We start from the raw sequence: 18,340 nt of genomic DNA on the forward strand, positions 1-18,340 counted from the left end.
ATGATACAGGCTATTTTCTTTAATAACACAAACCATCTATGACAAGGATAAATTGAGCTAAAGGCAGTTAAACATGGAAGATCCTTCCAGTCTAATTCCCTCCTTCTAACCTCAGCCTGATGTTGGTCCTTCCACATGGAATCTCACAGTCTTCCCAGTTTCCCTGTAGCCCTTTCAGAACACAGCTATCCCTAAGCGTGCTACAGAAATGGAATACCTCTCTCTGGTATAGTAATTCTGGTGAACCATGCCAGCTGGTCCCAGGCATGTTACCAAAATGCAGTCATAAAGCCGATGGTCTTCTTTTGGCACTGTGTTAGTATTGTTCGGCTTTCACTCACTCTTACTTTGGCTTATCCATAGAAATAAACTCAGGCTGGTGCTCAAGTACTTTCTGCTTGTAACTCCTGTCATTTGATTTGATTTCTCCCAGACCACAGTCCTTACAAACTTGCAGTGACTGTTTAAGAGGTATGGGAAGGTCAAAACCACACCTCACCCTCCAACTGTTAATATTATTACACCAACTTCTTATTGGAGCTGTACTTGACAGCCTGGGGTGAGAGCTCAGTGTTCTTCTAGGAGTAGAAGATGGAGAGAAAGTAGTAGTTAGAAAAGAAAGAAAAGATCAATGTCGGGGGAAAGAGGTACAGGGGAATGGTTCAGATTATTGTTAATATAACTTACATGGCTTAGCTGGTAATTTTACCTTCTTTCTTTCCATTTCTCTCCTTGTATCCTTTTTTCTTTTTTCTTTTGGTCTGACCGTTTGTAGTTACGTAACTCCTTATGCTGTCTTGGAGTCTGTAATTCCATTTATGCCTCCTGAATATTATTTTATTGTCTTCCCAGGAGCTAGATTACATAAGAGACCAGAAGAAGTGGTCCCTCCTGATTACAGCACCTTCTCTTACCCTAGTTAGGAACAATATTCAAGCTGTTTTCCTGGTTTTCCAAAAGCCTGTAGTCCCTGGAGTGTCATAACCACCAGCAGCCATAGGGCTGAGACATTTGAAGGACACAGAGAGCATGCAATTAAAATGCACTAAAGAGATTCCTGTGTTCAAAGAGGTCACTGAGGTTGGTCATCTTAGTACGGGATAAATCTCAATATTTACATGCCTAATGAAGCTATAATATTCCTATAATACATAATGACTATATTAAATTTATTTACACATCCAGTAAACAGGAATAAAAAATAACAAAGCAGAATATTCATAGCTTTGAAAAAATGTCTTTTTTCTACTGTCTTTGCTTCTGCTTTGGAATCACTGCACTTGCTAAGTGTGTGGAGAAAAAAAAGCACAGCTTTCACCTTAAATGGAATAGAGTTTATGCTAGAGCCCAATTTGAGTGACCACGCCTCTGGGAACAGAGCTTCAGTTTATCTCAAATTCATTGTTCCAATGTGGAGGGGGTTCATGGAGTTTTATAGTTTTACAGAACAAAATAATAAATCAATGAGTGTTTAAACACACTGGTGGGTCTATCAGAAAGGTAGATAGAGCAAGATGGGGGAAGCTTTTCTATACGCCTAAAATGCCACTTACTGACATTTTTAGCTTGTGGATTGGTGAAAACTAGGGGTCTCAGTTAAAAGATTCCAAATGGTATAAACTTTTATGGGCAAGGAATGACTATTCATGGGACTAAGCCCAGGAAAGGATAAGGTAATTGATCTCTGGACTTGAAACATTCCAACTCTCCACATCAATGCAGTTCTATCAGTCAGTCAGTCTGCACAGACACAGCTTCTTTCCATGAATTCTCATTGACAGAGATAATCTCAAAATTTCACTAAATTTTTATCATAAAGCTTTTCAATAAACTTTTTTTTTTTCTCTATCAAACTTGAGTGGATCGACTTGTTTATGGAATTTTACTTAAATAGATGCATTTGTGTGTGTTGGTTGACTTCATTCTTAAAGCCTTTTATTTCATTATAACTTCTTTTTTTGCTATTATTTGTGGTTTTATCATTGTAGCAAAGTTGGTTAAGTCTGAAAATCAGATTTTTTTAAACAAATAAATAGCAAAATGGAAAACAGTTTATTACCATTAAAAATTAGTGTGGCTATCTGTAAACACTTTGTTTAAGATCTAATTTAATTTACAGGCTTATTTCATTTCATAGGCATTAGCTTGATTTAGTTTAGTGGTTCTCAACCTGTGAGTTGAAACAGCTTAGGCAAACCTTTATCTCCAAAATTATTTACACTACAGTTCATAATAGTAGCAAAAATTAGAATTATAAAGTAGCAATGAAAATAATTTTATGGTTGGGGGTCACCACAACATGAGGAACTGTATTAAAGGGTAGCAGCATTAGAAAGGTTGAGAACACTAATTTATGTCCGTTATGAAGACATGCTTACAATTTTATATTCCTCTCTAGTTTTCCACATTGAAGCATTTATTGTACATTTCATATTTGTCCTACCTATCTTTCTGTTCTGGTTTAGTTACACAGCTTCTCTTTTTGACTTTTGTAATTATCCTCTTTTTTTCAAGCCTTCTTCCTTCTGTGAGGGCTCATTTGAGTCACTGACATGCCGATAAATATTATCAGCTATTTTTTTTAAAGGAAGTATGAAGAGAAAGCCCCTCTCTCTCCATGTTTCCAGCCTGTAACACGAGAAAGCGGGAAGCAGTGGTGTAAAACTGGCTCCCACACAGGGCTGTGTTCAGTGCCTCACTGTCTGCGTTCCTGGTCTCCTGGAAGTTGAGACTTGATTCAACTCATGGTTATATTTCCAGTTCCTAGAACACTGCCCACCACAAGGTCAACCTGCCCCTTACCTGTTAAATAAACAAAAGAACAAAGAATCTCCCCCTCGGTTCCAAGAAAGATGACAGAAAAGAAGTACTCCCCCCAAAATACTAGCTTTGTGACTCCATGCCTTGTGCAGCCTCCTCAGCAGCCTAAGTTATTTTAAGAGTAAGGATTAGTACTCAGTTTCTGAAGTCATTTTTTAACAAAAATTATGTTAATAAAAGTACACTGCAGATATTTTACACCCTGGTATCATTTCTCTAGATATAGCATGTATAAGGTTAAAATAAATCCCATTAAAGCAAAAAAAAAAAAAAAAAAAAAAAAAAAAAGCAGAGAAAATGGTGAGAGGGAGGAAAATAATATAAAATATTTCTGAGTCTCTATGTTATATACTCTGAACTGAGTTATGTGGATTATAGATAATGGGTTTTCTCTGATGATGAAATTAGCCAATTCAAGCTGAATTAAAAGTATACAAGCTTATAAGGGAGTGAATACCATGTGTGTCTTTCTGGTTCTGAGCCACCTCACTCAGGATGATCTTTTCTAGTTCTATCCATTTGCTTGCAAATTTCATGATTTCTTCGTTTTTAATAGCTGAGTAGTATTCCATAGTGTAAGTGTACCACAGTTCCTTTACCCATTCTTCAGCTGAGGGATACCTAGGTTGTTTCTAGGTTCTGGTTATTGTGAATAAAGCTGCTATGAACATAGCTGATCCAATGTCCTTGTTGTATGGTGGAGAATCTTTTGGGCATATGCCCAGGGATGGTATAGCTGGGTCTTGAGGTAGAGCTATTTCCAATTTTCTGAGAAAGTTCCAGATTGATTTCCAAAGTGTTTGTACAATTTTGCACTCCCACCAGCAATGGGAGTGTTGCCGTTTCTCCACATCCTTGCCAGTGTGTGCTGTCATTTGAGTTTTTTATCTTAGCCATTCTTTTGGGTGTAAAATAGAATCTCAGAGTCATTTTGATTTGTGTTTCCCTGATGACTAAGGACGTTGAACACTTGTTTAACTGTTTTTATCTGTAGAGAATTCTATGTTTAGCTCTGTACCCCATTTTTTAAATTGAATTTTTTTGGTTTGTTGGAGTTTAATTTCTTGGGCTCTTTATATATTTTGGGTATTAACCCTCTGTTGGATGTAAGGTTGGTGAAGACCTTTTCCCAGTTTGTAGGCTGTCATTTTGTTCTGTTGACAGTGTACTTTGCTTTACAGAAGCTTTTCAGCATCATGTGGTATCCTTTATTAATTGTTGATCTTAGAGCCTGAGCTGTTGGTGTTCTGTTCAGAAAGTTGTTCTCTTGCCAATAAGTTCAAGGCTCTTCCCCACTTTTTCTTCTAACAGATTTGGTGTGTCTGGATTAGCTATATAATACAGGATAACCATACTAAAATCCACAGACCCAAAGAAGCTAAATAACAAGGAGGACCCTAGGGAAGATGCTTAATTCTCATTCAGAAGGGCAAGTCGAATAGACAGCAGAAGCTGCTGAAAAGAGGGAACAGGAAGGGAGCCTACCATAGATGTCCTCTGAAGGACTCGACCCAGCAGAAAATTGAAGCAAATGTTACGACTCACAGCCAAACTTTGCACAGAGCACAGGGAGTCTTATGGAAGAGTGGGGGGATAGAAGGACACAGAGAGGACAGGAGCTCTCCAAGGAGACCAGCAGAGCCACCAAATCAGCTACATTTGAGCAGGGGCAGCTCAGTCTCCACGTTGGTTCCTGAGAAAGGGCAGCAGGGGTTATCTCTGTCATGAACTCGATTGTCTGCTCTTTGATCACTTGTGCCTGGTTGGGGGGCAAAATAGCCATCCCACAGAAGAAGAGGATCCAGACAGTCTTAATGAGACCTGAAAGGCTAGGGTCAGATAGTAGGGGAGGAGGACTTCTCTTTTCTGTTGACTAGGGGAAAAGGATAGGGGGGAAGGTGGAGGAGGGTGGGACTGGGATGGGATGAGGGAGGGGCCTACAATAAGGATATAAAGTGAATAAATTATAAAAAATAAATTAAAAAAAGGAAAAGTGTAAAAGCAGTTTTATTGGGGTCCACTCTTGGGTGAGTTCACCGGTCTCTGAGAATGGGGCCAGGAAAATTACCATGCAGACAGGAAGACAGAGAGGTGGGCAGGAGGGAGGGGGAGAGAGAGAGAGAGAGAGAGAGAGAGAGAGAGAGAGAACCTTCTAATTCCACAGAAGAGGAATGCAGGGAGAGAGAGAGCTGGTGTGGTCTGTGAGTCCCTTTATCCTCAGCACACACCCAGTGCACCTGGCTGTTGTAGGTGATGACATAAATAATTGCTAGGTTCCTGAGAGCAGGCCAGCGGAATTGCCTGTATATTAACAAGGTTAGGGTTAGACTCCCCAGGTTTGAAATAACAACATTAGTGTAAGATTAAGAACATGAGTTCTAGAGGAAAGTTCCTGAAAGGAACAGTCCCAAGTTTACTTTCTTACTGCTGATCTTTGATAAATTAATTAATCAATTACCTGTTTGACAGTGTTAATGTAAAAACTGCTTATTGCTAAGTTTGACCTGTAGTAAACAAAATGCATCATAGCAATAACTATTTTATGAAAGCCTATTATGAAACATGTATGGTTGTTATTTCACCTTTCAGATGAGACATGTAAAGGACAATGAACTTGAGTTATTTATGTAAAGCTGTGCAGCTATTGCTCACAGCATTGCTCACAGTCAACAGCAGAAAAGAAGGTGTGGAATTTGAGTGTAGAGGACAGAATTCTAAAATCAAAAAGACTTACTGATTTTTGCCTTTTTGGAGGGAGGCGACTACAGCTACAAGATATAGAAGAAACTCAGGAAGAACCTAAAATAATTAGAAAAATGGGAAATAAAATGGAAACATAACACATGCTATTAAAATCAATCCCCTTTTAAAATATTTTAATGGCTTAATATCTAGTTACTTTGCTCTATATTAAATATGAAACCATGAAATAAGATTTATTTCTCATCACTTAAATGCAGTGATGCAAAGACAAATTGTAGGGGCAAAGAAATAAGATTTATTTTGGAAACTCGAGGTGATATAGACTCACCAGCCAACGCCATCTTATCTCTGGGTTTCAGGCATGAGGTCTACTCGGGTGGGGAAAGCTGTGGGGAAGCAGGACAGATAGGAAGGCATCAGTGCAACTTAGAAATGTCAAATTTCTGCCTCTCTGATATTTGAGCTTTATCTGAAGCTTACAGGACAGTGAGGTTCTGTGAATCTAAAAGAAAATGACTATTTAAAAACTGTTATAGCTCATGTATTTCGGTCCTGTACCTGAGACTAGTTCATTGTGCATTCAATTGTTAGTTTACAAATGCATCTTTTTCCCAGCAGAAAGATTGTAAAAGGCTGCAGCTATCTGGATGATCAAGGGAAGAAACTAACAGTGTCTTACCCATCCAGTGACTTTATTCAGAAAGTGTCAACTACAACAAAACTGAGTTGACTGATGAATAATACCTTGCCCAGATGTGTGACTCTCAAATTAGTATTGTTTCAAAGTTAAGTAGGGGAAGTGAAACTAGAAAGTTACTTAGATAATAAATAAACAAGGAACATCATAAAAAAATCAAGTATCAGATATATAATATATAACTCAGTAGTACTTACTCTAATGTTTTACAAGATAAACATAACTCTCTACAGCGATACAAGCATACTTGGAAAGGTCCAGAAGAGATTGTGAAGTCACAAATTGCCTCAAAGTTTTTCAAAGTGTGGCCTTACCAGCTCAAGTTTATATCTACCAATTTAAATTTAACATTATTCTTAAAAGCGAACACAGGTGTTTAATTTTCTGCTCGCCTAATAATCAGAATACAGAGGTGGGTCTGCACCTTCAACATACCCTCAGCAATAGTCCCTTCTCAAATTATTAGACAAGCTAGCAGCTCTTCTGATGTACACCTGTCTAACAAGAACAAGTGGGTTTTGACAGATAAATACGTTCAGAAGTGTAATATAAAGTACATCAGGGAATCAACTGTAATGATTATTGTGTATGCCACAAAGGAGGAATTTCAAATGCTTCCATTTGAAATCCGAATATAATGAATGTCATATTTATAATTCAGTTTTATGTAAAACTGATGGATTGCTGAGAGATCATTGAAATTCAATGATGTTGAAAAAGTGTTCCTCTTACTAAACTTAAACCCGGAAGTTACGTCTTATCCCTATTTTCGTCATCTTTTCTTTTCACTTCCCCGCTTTTTAGGTCCACCATGAGCAAGAAGTGGGACTCAAACTCTTCAGAAAGCTGGAATCACGTCGGGAGTGGCAGCGGCACCCAGCACCGTTGGTATTCAGATATCAACGTCACTTACGTGAACTACTATCTGCACCAGCCTCAAGTGGCGGCCATCTTCATTACTTCCTATTCCCTGATCTTTTCCCTGTGCATGGTGGGAAATACTGTGGTGTGCTTGATCGTCATAAGGAACAGACACATGCACACAGTCACGAATTTCTTCATCTTAAACCTCGCCGTCAGTGATTTACTGGTTGGAATATTCTGTATGCCTGTCACGTTGCTGGACAACATCATAGCAGGTATGTTGATCTGAGAGCACGGTAAAGATGGTCTGAGGAAATGCTTCCCCACACGCCCAGGCTCAGCTCAGAATCCTTCCCGCATCCATTCATTCACGCATACTCACTGAGTTCCCACGAGTGTTCCAGGTAGCCATCTTCACAAGACGAACATTCTAAACAAAACATGTAGTAAGCAAATAGATGTACAGTTTGGGAGAGAGAACTTCTGTGTCCATGTCTTCACGTCTTTGGTATCCCCAGAAAGTTCTAGAGGTGCAGGGCTGTGTAGTTCCTGATCCCGGGAGGGTGCTCATTCGGAGTGTTGATTTAACACTGCTGTGTTAATTGAGGAGAGCGTTCACATTCCTAACTATATAAGAAAATAGCGGAATCATGTTGGCCTATTGAAGTTATCCACAGTAGCACATATATCCAAGCGCTTATCTTCCCACGACACTCAGTTTCCTGCCATGATTATTTTAAGTTAAATGATTACTTTAATATTTTGCAGGTGAATCACTTCACCGTACCCTCTGATTTTATTTCCCAGTAGGCAGCCACTTGCAGAATTTTCTGTCTTTCTTCTTGGTGATGATGGCCATATATCTAAGTAACATACAACTAATATAATTTTACATTTTCTAGGTCTCCTCCACTCCTCTTCTTATTTGGTCCTCTGTTTTCTGGGTGTCACGATTGCTGTCTACTTTATTCCTTCCTAAGAGACAGTACATCGTGATGAAACATTTCTGAGAACTTACATGTCTGCAAATGGCTTTGTTTCCCTCTCACACCTGAGTGTAGGTAGCTATGTGAACAATTCTGGGTTGGAACTTTTTCTGGTTGGAATTTTAAAGGAATTGCTCCCTGTTACTTCTAAGAAATGTTTGATTTGCTGTTGAAAACTTTGACTCTTGCTGTCTTTTATTTGAGTTGCATATTTTTCTTCCTAAAAGCCTTTTGAGTTTTCTTTATCCACAGTGTCATGAAACTAAGGCTGAAAGTTGGTTTTCTGTGGTTTATTTATTGCGCTGGGTAACAACGACTCCTTTCACTCTGAAAACGAATGTGCTTCATCCTCGAGAATTTTCTTGGTAAAGTCTTTTCCCTTCTTACTTTGGATATGTTAATCACATAGAAGAGGCCAGGATACCCCTTTTCCTTGTTTCTCATTCAATTTATGCCTCTTATATTTCTATTCTTCAAAGATTTGTACGTGTGTATTGGAGAGGCGGTACATACCTATAATATTATCACCTTAGAGATCCAGGCAGGAGGATTGCAATTTGAAGTTCAGCCTGGTCTACATGAAGACATTGTCCCCCCCGATTAATGGTTAAGAGCACTTCCTTACTACCTAGGTTTGGTTGCCAGCACCCACTGTGGGTTAGCTCTAAACTACCTCTAACTCCAGCTTCCAAGGAGATTGGGGGATTGATATCCTCTTCTGGCCTGAACTGACCTGTATAGACCTATACACAGACATAGATTTTAGAATTATAATATTTTATTTTTTTATCTAAGGGCTAAGTATGTAGCTCGGTGTCAGCGTGCGTGCCTAGCCTATCCAGAGTCCTAGGTTCAATCCCCAACACTGTGGGGCAGAGAAGGGTTTTCTTTTTCTTTTTCTTTCTTTTGGAGTTTTCCCAGCTGTATTCCCCCCCCCCCCCGTGGCAACTAGGTTTTATTTATTTATTTATTTATTTATTCTTTATTAATTATACTTTATTCACTTTGTGTCCCGCCTGTGGTTCTCTTCCTCCTCCCCTCCCAATCCCTCCCTTCCTCCACCCTCTGCATGCATGCCCCTCCCCAAGTCCACTGATAGGGGAGGACTTCTTTTCCTTCCTTCTGATCCTAGTCAATTAGGTCTCATCAGAAGTGGCTGCATTGTCTTCTTCTGTGGCCTGGTAATGCTGCTTCCCCCTCAGGGGAAGGTAATTAAAGAGCAGGCCAATCAGTTCATGTCAGAGACAGTCCCTGTTCCTATTACAATGGAACCCACTTGGATACTGAACTGCCATGGGCTACATCTGTGAAGGATCAGAAGAAGGAGAAAAGAGGGAACAAGTCAGGAGCCTGACACAGAGGACCTCTGAAAAGCTCTGTCCTGCAGACTATCAATGTAGATGCTGAGACTTATGGGCAACCTTTGGGCAGAGTGCAGGGAATCTTAGGAAAGAAGTGGGAAACAGTAAGATCTGGAGAGGACAGGAACTCCACAAAGAGAACAACAGAACCAAAAATTCTAAGCACAGGGGTCTTTCCTGAGACTGATATTCCAACTAAGGACTATGCATGGAGAAGGGTTTTCTTAATGTTCATTTTGTGTTTCTCAATTTTATTGCCTTAAATTACTTGGCTTATATTTGTTTCTTTTATGTTTGTTTCTTTACTATCATTTTATACTTCTGAGGTTACTGGTAAAGGGTTTGTTGTTTTTTTTTTTTTTTTGTGAGTTCTTTTTTCTTATTTCACAGTCCTTTCTCACAGTACAATGAACCATTTCTGGTTCATGATTTACTGTGAAGCCCAATATGTTCAATAGACTCACCGAGGACTCTATTTTATGATCTAGACTGCCTGGGAGGCTGAAGTGGGGAGGTCCAGGTTTGAGGCCAACCTGAAGAATATAGCCAGGCCTTGTCCCTGAAAGCAAACAAAGTGAAACAAACAGAAAAGGCAAATCTAAAAAGGGCCACATGTTAAAATATACTCACTTGTGGTATTTGGGCTAATAAGATTACATACGAATAGTTTCTTGTTTTAAAAATATATTACAGGGCTTCTTTTTTGAAAAATAAACTTTTAAGATCTAAAAAACAGTATAGAATATTTTTAGGAGATGCTTTCTTGCTTTCTCCTTATCTCTTTAATAGCAAATGGGTGTTCAGAAGGTCAAACTTCTCTAATAGTTTTCACTAATTTCTTTTAGGAATGCTATAGTCACTGTGGTTTAGGTAAATAACTGAAGTACATCACAGCCATCCATGCAAAGAAGTCTTTATTCTGATGCCACTATCATGTTAAGCATGCATTGTGAATATTTGTTTTATATGTAATTCCCAGTTCCTCACAATTTATGGGGTGTATTTCCAAATTAGAAAATTAATACCCTGGCTCTTTTATTCATTTAAAGCAGTGGTTTTCAATCTGTGGATTGAGATCTCTTTGGGGGTTGAATGACTCTTTCACAGGGGTCACTTAAGACCAACAGAAATATCAGCTATTTACATTATGATTCGTAACAAAATTACAGTTATGAAGTAGAAATGAAAATAATTTTGTGTTTGGAAGCCACCAAAACATGAGTATAAAAGAATCTTTTATTTGCCAGAGGTAATTGTCATCTCAGAGGCTTGCTGCTGAATAAGCTCACTTTTTCAAATTATTTCTGAACTCTGGCTGCCTGGTTCAACCCAGCTGTTCTGGCTCAAACTCCTCTCCAAGCTGACTGATTCAAATTGGCTTTTCTCACTTCTGACTGAATTGCTCTGCTTGCCCTTAAACTAACACTAGCAATCTGTTCTAATCTTCTGGCTCCTTTTCCTTCTCTGGCCCATCTGTCTTCACCTGTCTCTAGCTTTCTCTCTCTTCAACTTGTCTCTGTAAAACTGTCCTGGTGAAACTGCCCCCCCATGTGTGTTTCTGTCTTAAGTCACCCCTGTTTCCTCTCTCTCTTCTGGTGAGAGTTGGGAATATTTTATCCTGAGTCATTCTGTCAAATCTTTCCGATTCATCACTTTGTCTGCCTCTTAATTAGAATGCCACTTTCCAACCTGGCTAATTCCTTCTACAAACTAACTTTTCCTTCATTGTTGAAATTAAAGGTGCGTTTATTAAGGGCGTGTCTATATTACAGCCAAAGGGATTAAAGATGTGTGTGGCATATCTGCCTTCATCTGGATCACACAGATCTAGAAGGTCCTTGGTTGTGATCAGAGCACCCATGTTGCTGGATTAAAATTCTCTACCTCTGGGAACTGTATTAAAATGTGTGCAGCATTAGGAAGGTTGAGAACCATCAGTTTAAAACATTGCAACATAAAGTTTGATGGTTTGCACTCTGGAAACTTACCTAGGTTTAAATGTTTTTCAGCTGGCTAGAACAAGGTGAGTATTTGTGGTTTTGACCTGGTCTAGAGAGAGAACTGAGCATTCGGAATATTCTCAAAGGGATTAAATATGACAGCAGGAGTGAAGTGCTTCTTATAGAACCTGGAACGGAGTAATGACTGTGCAAGTCTTGCACTGTGGATACTGCCCTGATGAGGAGAACTCTGACTGGAGAAATTACTAAAAACATCAGGACACTTTATTCTGTGGCTACCTTCATTTCCTGCCTTTTTGTTTATATTTGCTGTATAGTGAAGTGAAATAATTGTCTCAGAGACTATTCGATTTCCTGTCCAGGATGGCCATTTGGAAGCAGCATGTGCAAGATCAGTGGGCTGGTGCAGGGAATATCAGTTGCAGCTTCAGTCTTCACCTTGGTGGCAATAGCTGTGGACAGGTGAGTCAGCTCCAAACTGTGAGTTCCAGAAAGTGTCAAGGACTTACCAAGTTCCTACAACTTGTCACTACTAAATGACACCGAATATACTGACCTAAATACATACCTGCTTATATTACTACCAACTAAAGAGTACCACCACCAAATTACTGTGTGGATACTTATAACAAATTGCATAATCCATGTAATTACATATATATTTTTTTCCAGATCTTAAAGTATTAGTGTTTTCCATGCAGTTATAGCTTGGGAATACAACCCAAGCTGTTTAATTTTAGAATCACTGATACATTATTCTTTCTCTTTACAATAATTATATATATATATGTGTGTGTGTGTGTGTGTGTGTGTGTGTGTGTGGCCAGTTGGATCTCAACATCTGAAGTTATAAACCACATCATTTTTCGGTGAGAGACACATGACTTTTTTTGTGTGTGCTCACTCAAAATAGACATCACACTTTTAAGAACCACATCGAACCCAGGGAGTCCTGCAAGCTAATGTTCTGTAACAATTAAGGGTCTTCACAGTGAACAGAAGCTGTGCTATCCTTTGTGTTTCTGCTTCAACCTTAAGCTTTCGATGTTTGCTTTACAGTTGGTGCTTACGTGTCCTTAGATTTCTGACATGACACTAGAAGAATAAACATTGACCCTCTTTATTTCAGAAGGCAAATGAGATCAAAATCGACAAACAACTTGCACTGTTTTTCAGTGGTTAACCTTAGAGAGATTAAAGTGAATGAAGCAGGACAGCATAAGTAAACGTTCCAATCTGTATAAATTTTAAAAACATAAACTCCTGGATAAGTGGCATAACAACAAACACAATATGGTGCCACTATATTGTGAAATCTAAAACATTCCAGATGCCGGCTGTGGCTGGAAAGGCAGGAATGTAGGTACAGGGGGAATGGCTAACAATTTCAGAATGTCTCTGCAGAAACGAAGAGGAACGAATATGGCTGCCAAGAGGACTGCCACTTCACCTGTAATGTTGAGTTTAAGAGAGGAGAAATAACAGTTGTTAGGTGTGGAGTACAGTGAGACTGAAGGACGTCACGTCTTTTCTTCCCCTCTTTACGTTTGAAAATTCAATGAGGTTAATTAATAAGTGAATGGCTTCATTTCTCTATGTCTTGTATTCGAGGTCTGTGGTGTCTCCAGCAGTGGGGGCTTATCCATTCTTTACTGATTCTCTGAAGGTGTGCCACAGAAGTTGATTTGGAGTTTCTATTCAACCATTACTTTCTTTATCTGCGTATCTGTCTGCTAAGTAATAAAATCAGCTTTTGAATCTCACAAAAACAAAAAGTATGCTAAATAAGTGATAACATCTAAAATGAAAGTTGCATAATAGCACATACAGATTATAATTCATTATAATACACATTTAACAATAACAAAAATCACAATAACAAAAGTGGTAAAATTCCTCAACAGATTTTGAATTGCCAGGCTCAATAGAGGATATCAAAGGAGTCTTCATCAGATTCCATGATGCTGCTTCTTAGACCCCTATCATTGTGAAACATCTAAAACCACCTTTTGGTGGAAGAAATGACAATTTATCCCTCCCTCGTGTCTCTGGGCTGAGGGAGCACCTGTCTGTCTCCCTCTCCCGGGATCACTCATGCTGCAGTGTTACTCTGTGAATTAAATTGATACTAAGTATCTACTGTGGCCAGCCTGATGTTCCCCAGGGCCTTTTACCATGTGCTTCTCATCCAATTCAAATTTCTTGGAACGTAAAAGCTGTGTTTTCGGGAGAAGCACCCGAAAGGACAGCCCTGATGTGCATGCTTGTTAATGTCTGTTAGCCAGAACGCATTCTGTGGCCGAGTGCAGAAATGATTTATTGGGAACATTAAGAAACCAAGGGAGAGTTGGTTCATGATTTGCTACTGATGAGCTGTCTCCTGCAGTACGGTAGATCTGGCTGTCTACTGAACCTAATGCTCTGGAGTCCAGCTGCTTGGGTTGAGATCATGCATAACTATAAGCAAGACTGTGACCTGTGCTAAATAGACATCTTTATAGTTTAATTTGTCAAATTTAAGGAGCAGCTCATGTAAACCCATGGTACTGAGTCTACGGCAGAGTTCTAAGGGGCCATCTATAGATGAATATAAAATATTCAGTATATTCCAAAGTAATACCATTACCACCTTTTCTCATTAAAGTTCCTGACCTGTTCCATTCATTTACTTTGAATTAAAACCTATCTTTTCTCACTTACATACGTTGGCAAGTCACAGGTGCTACTTTTCTGCATTTTTGGAGTAAATGTAGGTGGGTGTCCTCACACTTGTTTGCATCAGGCTCGGAAACAGAGGCAGTGACTGATCCTTGCCTGACTGATCTTCACCTCTCATTGCAGATTCCGGTGTGTCGTCTACCCCTTTAAGCCAAAGCTCACCACCAAGATGGCATTTGTCACTATCGTGATTGTCTGGGGCTTGGCCATCACCATTATGACTCCCTCTGCAGTAATGTTACATGTACAGGAAGAAAAACACTACCGAGTGAGGCTCAGCTACCACAATAAAACCAGCGCAGTCTACTGGTGTCGGGAGGACTGGCCCAACGAGGAGATGAGGAGGATCTACACGACCTTGCTGTTTGTCACCATCTACCTGGCTCCACTCTCTCTCATTGTTGTCATGTATGCAAGGATTGGGGCTTCCCTCTGCAAGACTTCAGCACCCTGCAAAAGTGAGCAGCGCCCGGAACAGCAGCGCGTATCCAAGAAGAAACAGAAGGTCATCAAGATGCTGCTGGCGGTGGCCCTCCTGTTCATCATCTCCTGGCTGCCCCTGTGGACGCTGATGATGCTCTCCGACTATGCTGACCTGCCTCCCAATAGACTGCGCATCATCAACATCTATATATACCCTTTTGCCCACTGGCTCGCCTTTTGTAACAGCAGTGTCAACCCCATCATCTATGGTTTCTTTAATGAAAACTTTCGCAATGGTTTCCAAGATGCATTCCAGATCTGCCAAAACAAAGCCAAACCCCAGGAAGCCTATACCCTTAGAGCTAAGAGCAACATGGTCATAAACACAGCTGACATCCAGCTGGTTCGGGAGCCTGTGTCTCAAAAACCAGGTGGGGAAAATTTGATGGGTGGGAAAAGCGCTGACAACCCCGTGCAGGAATCCCTGACAGAAGAAATGGGGGAAGCTACTACCACCACTGAGGCGTAAAAAAAAAAGCTTGTGACCTGAATAGATGCTTGGCTAGTACTCAGAAGACTTCTGAAGCCCTCAGCTCCCTCCTTCCTGTGTTTCACCATTTCCTCATTGCCTTTTCTTAATGGTTATGGTACTCATTACCGAATTACGTCTTGCTGCGGTCTTGGCACTTACAGCTCTTTCTACAGTTGGCAGAATCATCTTCCTTAATAGATAGCTAATTTGTTCTCCAGTGTAAAATGATTTTTGGACACTCCATTAAAACACGTACAAGCCCCAGGCTAGCCGAGGCCCGCCCCACATCTGCTTTCTGTATTTCTGGCAAAGATTATTTCCTAAACTCTTATCACACTGAGGTGCTCAACCTAGGTTATTATGTGCTTGCTATTTACTGTTTTTCCTGTTTCAATTTCCTGTGTGATCGGTTTTCCTTAGCACCTGTTCAAAACAGCCCTCTGTTTGCTTTCTTAGTGCAGACTACTCCATCATCATTCCAGAGCATCGATGTTCCCATGCTCAGTCTCCATGGGGGTTCCCTAGTAAGGGGAGCAGGGGAGGTCTCTGAAATGGACTCAGCGGCTGGCTTTTTGATCACCTCCCCCTAGGCAAGGTGGCCTAATTAGGCCACAGAGAAAGAGGATCCAGACAGTTCTGATGAGCCCTGATAGGTATTGTCAGGGAGTAGGGGAGGAGGACCTCCCCTATCAGGGGACTCTGGGAGGGGCATAGGGAGAGAGGAAGGAATAATGGTGGGACCTGGAGGAGGTGAGGGAATGGACTACAGCCAGGATATAAAGTGACTACATTTTAATAAATAATAATAATAATAATAATAAAGAAAAAATTAAAAAGATAAATAATAAACAGGAGCAAAAAGAGAAAGGATGGAGAATAGTAAAGTTTCCAGAGATATCTACTATTAGGCTTATGGGATCATACTAGGTTGACAACTTGCTAGGATAAAATTTTGGGCAAATACATTTTCCATAGCTAGATTTTCTCATTTGCAAGACTGGAATCACACTGGGTTTTATGCATTTGCTATTCTGTGAATTTCAACTGATGGGAGAGGCAAGCTTGTAAAATGGAAAAGCAAGTTAGTTCTAACTTAGCATGAGGAAATCATTGCTATTTTGATTATAATACCGTTATAATAATATAACATGAAACCACGGAAAGTGACTTTCAAAGTGTTCTTTAAGCCTCACACAGCGCTCTGAAGTAGACAGTGTCCCCAGCTTTCAGCGGACAACGCTGAGTTCTGCTTCTCCCATATTCTTTCCTTCTTTCCTAATGTGTGTGCTTGAATATCCATAGGAAGGGTATGCCACATGTATGCAGATGCCTGCACGGAGACCAGAAGGGGTTGTCAGACACCCTGAAGTTTCAGTGTGAGTTTCAGGTGGCTGTGAGCCACCTGATGTAGATGGTGGGAACCGAACTCAGGTTCACTGGAAGAGCAGACAGTGCTCTTAACTACTGAGCCATTTTCACAGTCCACGTCCTGAAAATCTCCAGGTTTAAGAGTCATAGAAAGAAAGAAAGAAAGAAAGAAAGAAAGAAAGAAAGAAAGAAAGAAAGAAAAGAAAGAAAGAAAGGTTGGGAAGTCACTATATAAAATTAAAAAAAAATGTTTTAACATTTCCCTGGTGTTAGTCATCTCTGTGTTATACTGTTTTTTTTTTTTTTTAACTCACCTATAACTACTTTTTCAATAGCTATTTTTCTGATTGTACACTGGAATACCCTCTATTTGTGGAATTTTGGAGAAATACAGGTGGTACAAAGAACAGAATGAGTTGCACATGTCTTTTCATAAAGAAAACCAACCAGCATCCCTTCACATGCTGGCTTCTTTTCTTCCTGTAGGGCTCAGCTCAGATCTCACCTGCTCATTTCCTCCATAGCAGATCTCATTATCTCTAATTATCTTGAAATTTTACCTATCTACTTGTGTAATACCTATATACACTAAGAAATAGTAAATGTGAGGCAGAGATTTTTATTTCATATTTTATTTCCAATTCTTAAGAGGATACTTGGCGTACAATAGATACATGATAAATATTTGTTGAAAAATAAATTAAATAGTTACAAATACCTTCTGGTTTTTGGTTTATTAAATATGCACAAACTATATTTTATTTTCCATTGTTGAAAGAAGCTCAGTATTCGGTAATGCTGAAATGCAAATTAAGTAAAATGAAAATAATTCCTTATCCTACTCTTATGTAGCAATCACTATTCTGTTGCTTTGGGGCATGTATGCATGCTTTCATTAATAAGAAAATGATTCTATGATATATGCTTTATAGCTATTTGTTTGTTTAATGCATCACAGATATGTTTTCATGCTGTTTAAGAATTTTCCAAATATTTTATTAATTTCATTGCCATTCCATTATTTACTAAGCTTCTCTGTAGCTAGAAATGTCACTAAAGTCTTAAATTGTAAAATGTGTAATTATGTAAAATTTTTCTAACACTGAGCATATTACAGCATCTTAGAATGGACCTAGAAGAAAATAAAATTGCTTGGCTAAAATGCATTTCCTAATGTTATAATATTCATTGCAAGACACTGCTTAATTGTTTAGAAACATATTATATCTGTGGTACCAGAGAATTCATTCCCATATGCTCTTAAATATTGCATTTTCTAGAAAATGCTTCTTTCTCACCAGTCCGGTGAGAACATATTACCTCATGCATTGTGATTTGAACAGATAATGTTTCCCTCGGGCTCATTGTTTGGATACTGGGTCCCATAAAGCTGTTTCTGGTGATGTGACTCGTTAAGTTTGGCAAGACAGAGCTATAGGTCATGTAGCAGAAGTAGGTTGCTGGGGAGAAGACTTGAAGATGGTATCTACTTCTGCTTCTTGCCCTGTGCTCTCTGCTGCCTGATCCAACCAGGGGTGAGCAAACACTCCAGCAAGGTCCTGCTACTCCTGACTAAGCAGTTCAACTGTCCTGTTCTTCCAGCTATGACAGACTGTGACCTTTGAAACCATGAGCCAAAATAAACCTTTCTTGTCCTAAGATGCTCGCTTGGTTGGGTACTTTATTCACAATGATGAGAAGAGTAACTAACACACAAAATAGTACTGGGAAGTGAGGTAATTTCTGTGATAAACATGGCCATGTGGTTTTAGGCCTTTGAAACTGGTATGTAGAAGGACTGTGGGATGGCTTGAAGCCTGGCCATATCTCCTGCAGGTTGGGTCTTAGAACCCTGATTAGGGATATGGAGGGAACAATGACAGGATAGACACATACACACAGGTAAG

At 39.6% G+C, this 18,340-nt stretch overlaps 1 protein-coding gene across 1 annotated transcript in view; it reads left to right on the top strand.

Moving 5' to 3' along the window:
- Positions 1–18,079, top strand: part of Npffr2 (neuropeptide FF receptor 2) — a 53,523-nt gene extending 35,444 nt beyond the window's left edge. The window contains exons 3-5 of the mRNA XM_021659808.2: positions 7,025–7,359; positions 11,755–11,854; positions 14,234–18,079. Coding sequence (XP_021515483.1) covers positions 7,032–7,359; positions 11,755–11,854; positions 14,234–15,062 — 1,257 coding nt within the window. The 5' untranslated portion in view covers positions 7,025–7,031 and the 3' untranslated portion in view covers positions 15,063–18,079. The remainder of the gene's footprint in view (positions 1–7,024; positions 7,360–11,754; positions 11,855–14,233) is intronic.
- Positions 18,080–18,340: the final 261 nt, after the last annotated feature.

Source organism: Meriones unguiculatus, chromosome 3 (genome assembly GCF_030254825.1).
Source record: "Meriones unguiculatus strain TT.TT164.6M chromosome 3, Bangor_MerUng_6.1, whole genome shotgun sequence".
In the NCBI taxonomy this organism is placed as follows: domain Eukaryota; kingdom Metazoa; phylum Chordata; class Mammalia; order Rodentia; family Muridae; genus Meriones; species Meriones unguiculatus.